At 50.0% G+C, this 11,659-nt stretch overlaps 1 protein-coding gene across 1 annotated transcript in view; it reads left to right on the top strand.

Annotated features, from left to right (window-relative positions):
- The window catches only part of LOC136661206 (angiopoietin-2-like), a 31,196-nt gene that overhangs the window by 16,440 nt on the left and 3,097 nt on the right, over window positions 1-11,659 (top strand). The window contains exons 5-8 of the mRNA XM_066638255.1: window positions 334-458; window positions 3,474-3,575; window positions 9,413-9,579; window positions 10,891-11,021. Of these exons, the coding sequence (XP_066494352.1) occupies window positions 334-458; window positions 3,474-3,575; window positions 9,413-9,579; window positions 10,891-11,021 (525 nt within the window). The remainder of the gene's footprint in view (window positions 1-333; window positions 459-3,473; window positions 3,576-9,412; window positions 9,580-10,890; window positions 11,022-11,659) is intronic.

Genomic DNA, 11,659 nt, shown 5'->3' with positions numbered 1-11,659 from the left:
TAGATCTTCTGGTTCTGTAGTTCTGGGGCCTGCTCGCCAAGGTCTAGGGTGGGTTCTCCTAAGCCAACTGCTCCCCTTTGCTCCTGGTCAGACTCCAAGCTACAGCTCCCTGCAAGAGGCTCAGAGTCTGCATGTTCACCTCATCTGAAAGTGCCTTTGCGCATGACTTACCAGACCGGTTTGATCTGTGCTCCAAAGGCTTCTGGGAGTCAGCAAGGAGAAACTGCTGGAGGGAAGCATGACTTTGTAAAACCACTGAGTTCCCACGGGAGGAATGCATGTTCCCACAGATTAGACAGCCACACTAAACACCTCTTTGTCTGACCCTCACAGACATTTCCTTCCTCCCCCTGGAAGAACAGAAGACCTTCAAAGACTGTGCGGCAGCCTATAGATTGGGGTTCACTGACAGTGGAATCTACACACTGCGGTTTCCCAATACCACAGCCACGGCTAACGTAAGTGTGGGCACCAGTGCCATTCCCTCCTAGACTGGCTGTTAGCATAAGAACATAAGAACAGCCCCACTGGATCAGGCCATAGGCCCATCTAGTCCAGCTTCCTGTATCTCACAGCGGCCCACCAAATGCCCCAGGGAGCACACCAGATAACAAGAGACCTGCAAGGCCTCCTGGGAATTGTAGTTAAGAACATAAGAACAGCCCCACTGGATCAGGCCATAGGCCCATCTAGTCCAACTTCCTGTATCTCACAGTGGCCCACCAAATTCCCCAGGGTGGGCCTAGTACGGGGTGGGCAGTCTGCGGGCTTCTAGGGGCTGTGTTTGCCAGTTCAGGTTCAGGAGCTACTGGTAGGTCCATAGTGGCTTTCTGGCAACTTGCTTGTCTCAGAAGTGCCCAGGAAGTGGCTGGTGGAGCTCCCAAGGCATGGACGATTGTCAGGGGAGCCTCACTACAGTCCTCCATTACTCATTTCCAACCGTAGATTCATACTCCGTGCCAGGCCATGTTCTGTGCAAACCTTTTTTTTTGGCAGGGGACAGCTGCTGAGAGGAAACTGCCCAGACAAAAAATGGCATGCACAGCCTCGACCAGCAATTGTCAACCTTTTTCATGTCCCAACACACTGTTGTTGTTGGCAACCTTCAGTCTCGAAAGACTCTGGTATCGCGCTCTGAATGGTGGTTCTGGAACAGCGTCTAGTGTGGCTGAAAAGGCCGATTCGGGAGTGACAATCCCTTCCACACCGGGAGCAAGTGCAGTCTGTCCCTGGTCTGTCTCCCTGGCTGTGGGCCTTCCTTCTTTGCCTCTTTGCCTCAGACTGTTGGCCAAGTCTCTCTTCAAACTGGGAAAGGCCATGCTGCACAGCCTGCCTCCAAGCGGGCTGCTCAGAGGCCAGGGTTTCCCACCTGTTGAGGTGCCCGAGATCTTGCCCGATCTCGTCTGATCTCGGAAGCTAAGCAGGGTCAGGCCTGGTTAGTACTTGGATGGGAGACCACCTGGGAATACCGGGTGCTGTAGGCTTATACCATAGTCTTTCGAGACAGAAGGTTGACAACCATGCCCAACACACTGACAAGGCGCTAAAGTGGTCAAGGCATGCCATCAGTTTTTGGACAATTCACACCGCACTGCCGCCCAGGGACTCACGTCTGTCAATGGCCCTACTAAAATATGACCTTTCCCCAACCTCCCACGGCGCACCAATGCACCATCGGCACAGTGGTTGAAAATCTCAATTATGTGCTTGTCTGGAATCAGGGGACACTTGCAGTCAATCACTGAAGAAAACTCTTGCTGAACGTCCCCGAGTTTTCTCCTGGATCAGGGCCAAGCTGGAGGTGACCGAGCCCATTCTATGTGTGTAACTCAGGACCCAATCCAGATCAGGAAAAGTGTTTAGATTTATTTCTGCGGGGCCCCATTCAAGGAAAGGGGCCGCTACTGGTGCTGTTTCCTCCAGGAGAGACGTTTTCATTGGCAAACACCAACACAAGCGAAAGATTGTTTAACATAAAGCAGTGATTCTCAAACATTTTAGCAGCAGGATCCACTTTTTAGAACGACAATCAGTCAGGATCCACTGGAAGTGTTGTCATTAATCTGGACGTGATATCATGGCCAGAAGTGACACTATCAAGCAGGAAAATTATTATTATTATTATTATTATTATTATTATTATTATTATTATTATTATTATTATTAACAGTATTTAATCCCCTGGGGGCTGGGGATAAGAATAGGCCCTCAGTTTGGCTGTACTTGTAAGAGGCGACTAAACAGCCACCGGGTAGATGGGACTCGTCAGCCTGGGAAGGCAGCTCATCTGAGAGAAGGAAAACTCTGATCCCAAACCTCCACTGCCTTGTGGCTACATCCAGTTATGGAAAAGGCTTCAGGAGTCAACCTTGAGACAAAATCCAGAGCCGGAGTCCCTGAGGCAGTTCATGGCTGAACACAGTCACGTTCTGGCAACTCCTGCGACGCCGCTGGAACCAACCGTATTGGTCTCTGACTTTCCATTGGACCATTTCAGCGACGTGGAGAGGGGGGATTTGCTGCATGGATAACAGCCTATCTTCCATACCTACTTTACCCAGGCTTTACCCACTGAAGAGGACACTCTGTTCCAGAACCACCATTCAGAGCGTGACACCATAGTTTTCCGAGACTGAAGGATGCCAACAACAAGAACAGTATTTATTAACAGTATTTATATACCTCTTTTTCAACTAAAGTTCACAAAGCGGTTTACAGAGAAAAATCAAATAACTAAATGGCTCCCTGTCCCAAAAGGGCTCACAATCTAAAAAGATGCAAATGAATACCAGCAGACAGCCACTAGAACAGACAGTGCTGGGGTGAGGTGGGCCAGTTACTCTCCCCCTGCTAAAAAAAGGAGCACCCACTTGAAAAAGTGCCTCTTACCCAATTAGCAGGGGTTTTAACACCTCCTATATGACCAAATCCAATTAAGTAAAAGTTTACAATAAGTATAAGTTTAAATATTTATTTAAAATAAAGAAGAGCCCTCCTAAATCTCCCAAGCAATTCCTGATCTGCTTTTAAAATATTCCCCAAACATCCTACCCACACTTAGCCAGGGGTAATCCCATTGACTATCATAGTTAAAAGCATATACATAGTAGCCTGTTAAAAGTACAGACCTGTAACAGTACCCCAAATGCAGTCACATACATTGGTAGCATCAAGACTACTATATTAAAAATAAAATACACATTGAAACAAATGAGAACCCACCTGAAATTAACTCACGACCCACCTAATGGGTCCTGACCCACATTTTGAAAAACACTGACTTAAAGTACTGTATTATTGAGCCATGAGGATCAGATTTCCTAGGTTGGATGCCCAGCTGTGAATGTGGACTGTTCAGGGATGAGATCGACTGCCAACAGGGTTGGAGGTGTTGCCAACACAGTCTGTCGGCACTGAAAGAAGTCCGTGAGACACCCGGTTACCCCACAATTGACATGTGGCACTTGTTTCAGGTGCTTTGTGACATGGAGACCAGTGGAGGGGGCTGGACCGTCATCCAGCACCGCCAAGATGGGTCAGTGGATTTCCAGCGCACCTGGAAGGAATATAAGCAGGTGAGGATGCCAGGATCCCCTTTTGGGTCTTTTGCCCCACCAAGCACAGCCTATAGACAAGGGCTTAATATTTAATGGAAATGAATAAAATGTGGGGAGGGTGATTTAAAGCACCCAAAGACCTGGGGTGGTGGTGGTGGTGGTGCATGAACCCTTCCCTTTTGCCCACTGCTTTTAATCCCCTCTCAGTTCCCCAAGATGTGCTTTAGAGATCAACTTACCAACTCTGCCCGGTTATCTTGGGCAACTTTAGTAAAACAGATCTTGGAGAAATTCATGATATAGTCACGGATTCCTTGCCTTCTCATATATCTAAAAATGTTAAGGCTATGGTAAAAGATAAAATTCGTCTGTATCATATGAGACATGACCTGTGTGACATCTCCAGCTCACAAGGACCAGTCTATGGTCCTTGAAGGTAGATATAAAAACATTCCATGCCATCTTAGAACTTGTGTCTGCAATTCAGGTGATATAGAGGATATCGTCCATTATTTATTAAAGTGTCCTTTATATGAGTTTCCCAGAATAAAATACTTATTTAATATTATTGCCCTGTTTCAAGAGAGATCCACCTCAGCTTTGATTTGTTGGCTTCTTGCTGACTCTGATCCTGATGTTACTTATAATGTGGCTATCTTTGCCCTTGCGGCTAGGAAACTACAAGCTAAATTTTTGCTCTCCTAAATTCATATTTCTCTGTTTTTATCTGTCTGTAAGACCCCAAAATTGATTAGCGCTTTCCATTTTTGGTTATATTTTATGTTCCTTGTGGGTTGTAACGTTATTGTATGCGCTTATATGCATATACTGTAATATGTGTCTTTATAAGCTGCTCAAAACAATAAAGGGAACACTTAAACAACACATCCGAGATCTGAATGAACGAAATATTCCTATTAAATGCTTTGTTCCTGACATAGTTGAATGTGCTGACAACAAAATCACACAACAATCATCAATGGAAATCACATTTATTAACCCATGGAGGTCTGGGTTTGGTGTCATACACAAAATTGAAGTGGAAAAACACACCACAGGCTGATCCAACTTCGATGTAATGTCCATACAGCAAGTCAAAATGAGGCTCAGTAGTGTGTGTGGCCTCCATGTGCCTGTATGACCTCCCTACAACGCCTGGGCATGCTTCTGATGAGGTGGCGGATAGTCTCCTGAGGGATCGCCTCCCAGACCTGGACTAAAGTATCCACCAACTCCTGGACAGTCTGTGGTGCAACGTGGCGCTGGTGGATGGAGCAAGACATGATGTCCCAGATGTGCTCAATTGGATTCAGGTCTGGGGAACGGGCGGGCCAGTCCCTAGCATCAATGCCTTCATCTTGCAGGAACTGCTGACACACTCCAGCCACATGAGGTCTAGCATTGTCCTGCATTAGGAGGAACCCAGGGCCAACCGCACCAGCATATGGTCTCACAAGGGGTCTGAGGATCTCATCTCGGTACCTAATGGCAGTCAGGCTACCTCTGGTAGCACATGGAGGGCTGTGCGGCCCCCCAAAGAAATGCCACCCCACACCATTACTGACCCACTGCCAAACCGGTCATGCTGGAGGATGTTGCAGGCAGCAGAACGTTCTCCCTGCCGTCTCCAGACTCTGTCACGTCTGTCACATGTGCTCAGTGTGAACCTGCTTTCATCTGTGAAGAGCACAGGGCGCCAGTGGTGAAGTTGCCAATCTTGGTGTTCTCTTGCAAATGCCAAACATCCTGCACGGTGTCGGGCTGTCAGCACAACCCCCACCTGTGGACGTCGGGCCCTCATACCACCCTCATGTGTCTGTTTCTGTTTGAGCAGACACATGCACATTTGTGGCCTGCTGGAGGTCATTTTGCAGGGCTCTGGCAGTGCTCCTCCTGTTCCTCCTGGCACGAAGGCGGAGGTAGCGGTCCTGATGCTGGGTTGTTGCCCTCCTACGGCCTCCTCCACATCTCCTGGTGTGCTGGCCTGTCTCCTGGTAGCGTCTCCATGCTCTGGACACCACACTGACAGACACAGCAAACCGTCTTGCCACAGCTCGCATTGATGTGCCATCCTGGATGAGCTGCACTACCTGAGCCACTTGTGTGGGTTGCAGACTCCGCCTCATGCTGCCACTAGAGTGACAGCACCACCAGCATTCAAAGGTCACCCAAACATCAGCCAGAAAGCATAGGGACTGCGAAGTGGTCTGTGGTCACCACCTGCAGAACCACTCCTTTATTGGGGGTGTCTTGTTACTTGCCCATGATTTCCACCTGTTGTCTACTCCATTTGTGCAACAGCATGTGAACTTGATTGCCAATCGGTGTGGCTTCCTAGGTGGACAGTTTGATTTCACAGAAGTGTGATTGACTTGGAGTGACATTGTGTTGTTTGAGTGTTCCCTTTATTGTTTTGAGCAGTAAAATATACATACAAGAGCTTTTAATCCCTATTGTCTATCCGCCTTCCCACAAGTCCTCAGCCAGGCTCCAGTGCAGAAAATAAACATGGCTAGAGAGAGGCTGCAGAAGGAAAAGAGGTGGGAAGGGGAGGATTCAAGAGCTCCCCTCCTATGTGCCCCTTTGCATCACACTTGTGATCAGGATAGACCCACGTACAAAAACAGGTCTGTTCCTGTCATGTGCAGCCCATGTCAACAAGCCCGCAGCCAAATGGATTCCAGAGCAAGAGCCTGTGCAGCGTAATCACGACCACTTCTTAAGCAACAAGGTGCTGCGGAAACATAGCATTAATCAGGAGAATCTCCAACCCGCGCACCGGCTTGCAGACAGACACTTGCAGACAGACGGCTTGCAGACAGACACCGGCTTGCAGACAGACACAAACGGATGAAGGAAACCGAGATGGGACAACTTGATGTGAAGTTCCCACATTCCCATGGCAGTCACACTTACACACATGGCATTTTGCCACGTCAATCGGGATTGCGGTGAGGCCACACGGGTTCCATTCCTATTACTGTCAGCTGCCGTGCAGTCAGGGCAGGGCACTGCTTACGGGAGCAGCCCGGAGCAGAAGCTCTAAGTACAACTTTCCAAACCAAGGTCGGCCCATCCATGAGGCCAACTGAGCCAGTTGCCTCAGGGGGCTGATTGGCAGTGGGGCTCCTGGCTTTGTCCATCAGTCTCCACTGCTTCTCCACGTTCTCCCACTCACTGAATTTGAAAAGGAAGATGATGCAGAAGAGAAAGGCTGGAGAAGAGAGGGGTGCGCAAGAGTGTCTTTTATAGCCCTCCCCCTTCCGCCACACTTTCTTTTCTGCTTTCCTCCCTCTTCCTTTTCAAACTCAAAGGAATAGGCCAACCTCTTGTTCCCTAAGCGCCATTTCACAATTACCAGACTGCCGCCCCTCCACTGCTGAGTCAGAGGAGAATCCACTGGCACTACTAGAATCAGGTGGTCACACAGAAGCATCTCTATGGGGTCTGGCATGGATACAAGCCCTCTGGCACATGTCTCACCAGGCCCTACCTGTGGAGCCAGCCTCCTCTCCATACCTGCCAATTGTGTGGGAGCTGCAGGGAAGCAGCTTGGCCAGAAACCCTGGTGCGACTGGTCTGCCAAGCCGCTGATCCCGACATTGAGCATTGCACAGGCATGATCTCGGATCAAACACTCATGATGCCTGCAGGTCTGCCCCTCCTGCTGTGGCTTTACCCCTGCTGCCAAAGCTCCGCGCTTATCTCCTGAGATTCTACTGCTGATTCACTGCCTGCTAACACCTCCCTAACACCGAGAGTAAACAAGCCCTCCCGGAGCAGCCGGGCTTTTGCTCCTACTTGAAGTCCCCAACCTTGATGAAATGCACACATCTCAGAGTGGGCAAGTGGGGGCTTTGCTTTGCTAACTATCTCGTCTGATCTCAGAAGCTAAGCAAGGTCAGGCCTGGTTAGTACTTGGATGGGAGACCGCCTGGGAATACCTGGTGCTGTAGGCTTATACCATGATCTCGGAAGCTAAGCAGGGTCAGGCCTGGTTAGTACCTGGATGGGAGGCCACCTGGGAATACCGGGTGCTGTAGGCTTCTACCATGATCTCAGAAGCTAAGCAGGGTCGGGCCTGGTTAGTACTTGGATGGGAGACCGCCTGGGAATACCGGGCGCTGTAGGCTGATACCATGATCTCGGAAGCTAAGCAGGGCCAGGCCTGGTTAGTACTTGGATGGGAGACCGCCTGGGAATACTGGGTACTGTAGGCTTCTACCATGATCTCGGAAGCTAAGCAGGGTCAGGCCTGGTTAGTACTTGGATGGGAGACCGCCTGGGAATACCAGGTGCTGTAGGCTTATACCATAGTCTTTCGAGACTGAAGGTTGCCAGCCGTTTGCAGAGGGTCAGGATGAACTGCTCTATTTCATGCTTGGTGGCTGGGGACAAAACGAATGCTTCACCATCTTGCTAATATACTAATGGCCGAATCTTGCCCCTCCCCCACCACTGAAACTAGTTTGATTTATGGCTGTTGTCAATGTCCTTATGGAAGCATGCAGAGCTGCCCAGTCTGTTCCACCGTTGGAGAGATATCAGAGATGTCCTTCTCTCTTATATTCCCTTCTTTTTTCCAACTCAGGGAGTGGGAGGACGAGTCCCAGTGGAGATGGGCAAGCGTACAAAAGTGAGCACTTCCTGCTGAGGCACACTCAGCCACATGGATGGGTCAGCCCTGCTGACATCCAACCACGTTGATTGTTTCTGTCACATGTATCAGACTCTGTAGACCAGCCATTTTCAACCACTGTGCCGTGGCACACTGGTGTGCCGCGAATGTTCCGCAAGTGTGCTGCAGGAATGTGGGAGAGGGTCATTTATCAATAGGACCATTAGGGGATGTGAACCCCCACTGACAGCGCAGTGTGCCTTGTCAATTGTCAAAAAAGCTGATGGTGTGCCTTGACCTGGACGCCTTTAAAAGGGGATTAGACAAGTTTCTGGAGGAAAAATCCATTACGGGGTACAAGCCATGATGTGTATGCGCAACCTCCTGATTTTAGAAATGGGTTATGTCAGAATGCCAGTGCAAGGGAGGGCACCAGGATGCAGGTCTCTTGTTATCAGGTGTGCTCCCTGGGGCATTTGGTGGGCCGCTGTGAGATACAGGAAGCTGGACTAGATGGGCCTATGGCCTGATCCAGAGGGGCTGTTCTTATGTTCTTAAACTACAATTCCCAGGAAGCCTTGCAGGTCTCTTGTTATCTGGTGTGCTCCCTGGGGCATTTGGTGGGCAGCTGTGAGATACAGGAAGCTGGACTAGATGGGCCTATGGCCTGATCCAGAGGGGCTGTTCTTATGTTCTTAAACTACAATTCCCAGGAAGCCTTGCAGGTCTCTTGTTACCTGGCACACTCCCTGGGGCATTTGGTGGGCCGCTGTGAGATACAGGAAGCTGGACTAGATGGGCCTATGGCCTGATCCAGTGGGGCTGTTCTTATGTTCTTAACTACAATTCCCAGGAGGCCTTGCAGGTCTTCTTGTTGTCTGGTGTGCTCCCTGGGGCATTTGGTGGGCTGCTGTGAGATACAGGAAGCTGGACTAGATGGGCCTATGGCCTGATCCAGTGGGGCTGTTCTTATGTTCTTAACTACAATTCCCAGGAGGCCTTGCAGGTCTTCTTGTTGTCTGGTGTGCTCCCTGGGGCATTTGGTGGGCCGCTGTGAGATACAGGAAGCTGGACTAGATGGACCTATGGCCTGATCCAGTGGGGCTGTTCTTATATGTTCTTATGACCATTTTCGTGCCTTGCTAGTGTGCCGCGAGATGAAAAAGGTTGAAAATCACTGCTGTGGACTGTGCCGACGCTCGCCTGGCTTCCTTTGACATCTCTGCATTTCACGCAGGGCTTTGGGGCACCACCTGGAGAATATTGGCTGGGCAACGACTTCATTCACTTGCTCACTGCACAGTATCCCCACACCCTCCATGTCAAGCTCAGAGACTGGGAGAATAACGAGGCTTACTCCTTGTATGAGTACTTCCAGCTTGGCCCGGAGGATCAGAATTACCGGTGAGTCGATGCTCAGGGGCATCCAATTCCCATGTTCGTGCAGGGCAGCCATAACCCATATGCTGCCTGCGTGCAGATAAAGGTACCCCTTCCTCCCCACCGGAAGTGACGTTCTGCTGCTTTTTGTCCTCATTTCGAGGTGAATGGTGCCCCCTTAGATGTGGCTACCTTGTCCAGGGCACAACCCGCATGACTGAAGTTCATGCCACCATTCCTCCAAGGAGCTCAGGGTGGTGTGCATAATTCCTTCCCATAATTTCTTCAATTATTTTGTTGATTAGCAATTTTGATGATAATTTAATAATAATATAATAATAATAATAATATACAGTATTTATATACCGCCTTTCTTGGTCTTTATTCAAGACTTTATTCAAGGCGGTTTACACAGGCAGGCTTATTAAATCCACGCAGGGATTTTTACAAATTGAAAGAAGGTTCTCTCTTTCAAGAACCACCACATTCAAGGTGTTACACTCCGATCTGGTTTAACATTCTGGCCTCCATCCTCCCACGCTCCGAGCAGATGGAACAGCTCAGCTGCAGCTTGTCAGCTGCTTCAAGGTCGCACGGTGCCGGTGGCCTCGAACTGGCGACCTTGTGGATGTTAATCTTCAGGCAAATGGAGGCTCTACCCTCTAGACCAGACCTCCTGCCCAAATTTAAATCACATTTGAATATCAGGCACTGCAGAATGCCTTGGGCAGTCACAATTGTGGAGGAAAGGTGGGGTACAAATGTATTCAGTGAATCCAAGCAGCCCAGCCATCAGTTGCACCATCTCCCACTTACTCCTGGTAGGCTGTCTGCATTTTTTTGCAATACGCATTCTCAATAGGTGGGGCAGATTCAAGTAGCCCATGTAGAGCTTTCAGACATGTGTGTGTTTGGGGGGGGGGGAAGGATGCAGCAGCAGCCTCTGTTGCTGTTCTCCTCCTGGGCCTGATCCACTGAATCCACTCCCCCTGCCCAAAAACACCCCTCCCCACCCTCATCCCACCTGTCTCCCCCCAAGCCAGTGGTTCACTTTCCCTGGTCAGCGGGCTCTGAGTTGCTAGAGCAGTTTCTCAAAGTGTGCTCTTACGAGCCCTGGGGCTCCCAGAGACCTCCCCGAGCACACCATAAGTGGCTACCATCTGCCCTGCACTGTGCCGTTCTGCACATGCGCCAGCACTCTGGGGCTCCCCAAAACTCTGCACATGCACCAGCGGGGCTCCCCGAGACTTTTAAGAGGCTCTGGAGACCAAAAGGTTGGAGAGCCACTGCGCTAGTGGATTGTCATTTACAGCTCTGTGCTTGTTTGCTCTGAAGGCTTCACGCGAAGAGATACAGTGGCACGGCTGGGCGCATGAGCAGCCTCAGCCCCTCTGGGACAGACTTCAGCACAAAGGATGTTGACAACGACCACTGCGCCTGCAATTGTGCACAGATGGCAGGAGGAGGTAATTTGTGCTACAAAGGGAACAATGTGTCACGGCCCGGAAGGCGTGTCGCACATGCGTGCAGCGTAGAGGTGGGGTGGCGCAACCTGGAATGCGGTCACTTCTGCGCTACAAAAACAAACCCAATACCTGAACATGCTCCTTGCGCGCTGCCACAAGTGCAGGACTTCTGGTTTCATTTGCCAGGATAGCGCATTTGTCAGAAGTCCCTCACTTCTGAGTTGCACGGCACTCCACAAGGAACGTGTTAAGGAGGGGAATGATCTTCTCAATCAAGTGAGCCGGAAGCAGACCAGTGCGGCTTACATTGGTGGCAGGCTGGAAGGAAAGGCACCTCAGTACCTGGTGACAGACAAGGTCTGGCCACGACTAGTCTGGGAAATAACGGTTATGATGAAGGGGGTGTAACGGGAAGTTCAATGTTCTGAACACAGTGAACACAGTTCTGAACACAGTGTTCAGTGTTTGTCAAAAGCTACTGAAAAAACGCCACAGTCAGGGAATTAGAGGACAGGTCCTCTCATGGATTGAGAACTGGTTGGAGGACAGGAAACAGAGAGTGGGTGTCAATGGGCAATTTTCACAATGGAGAGAGGTGAAAAGCGGTGTGCCCCAAGGATCTGTCCTGGGACCGGTGC

This window comes from Tiliqua scincoides, chromosome 10 (assembly GCF_035046505.1).
Source record: "Tiliqua scincoides isolate rTilSci1 chromosome 10, rTilSci1.hap2, whole genome shotgun sequence".
In the NCBI taxonomy this organism is placed as follows: Eukaryota; Metazoa; Chordata; class Lepidosauria; order Squamata; family Scincidae; genus Tiliqua; species Tiliqua scincoides.
The sequence above is the reverse complement of the archived record's forward strand: the minus strand, read 5'-3'. Positions and strand labels throughout refer to the sequence as shown.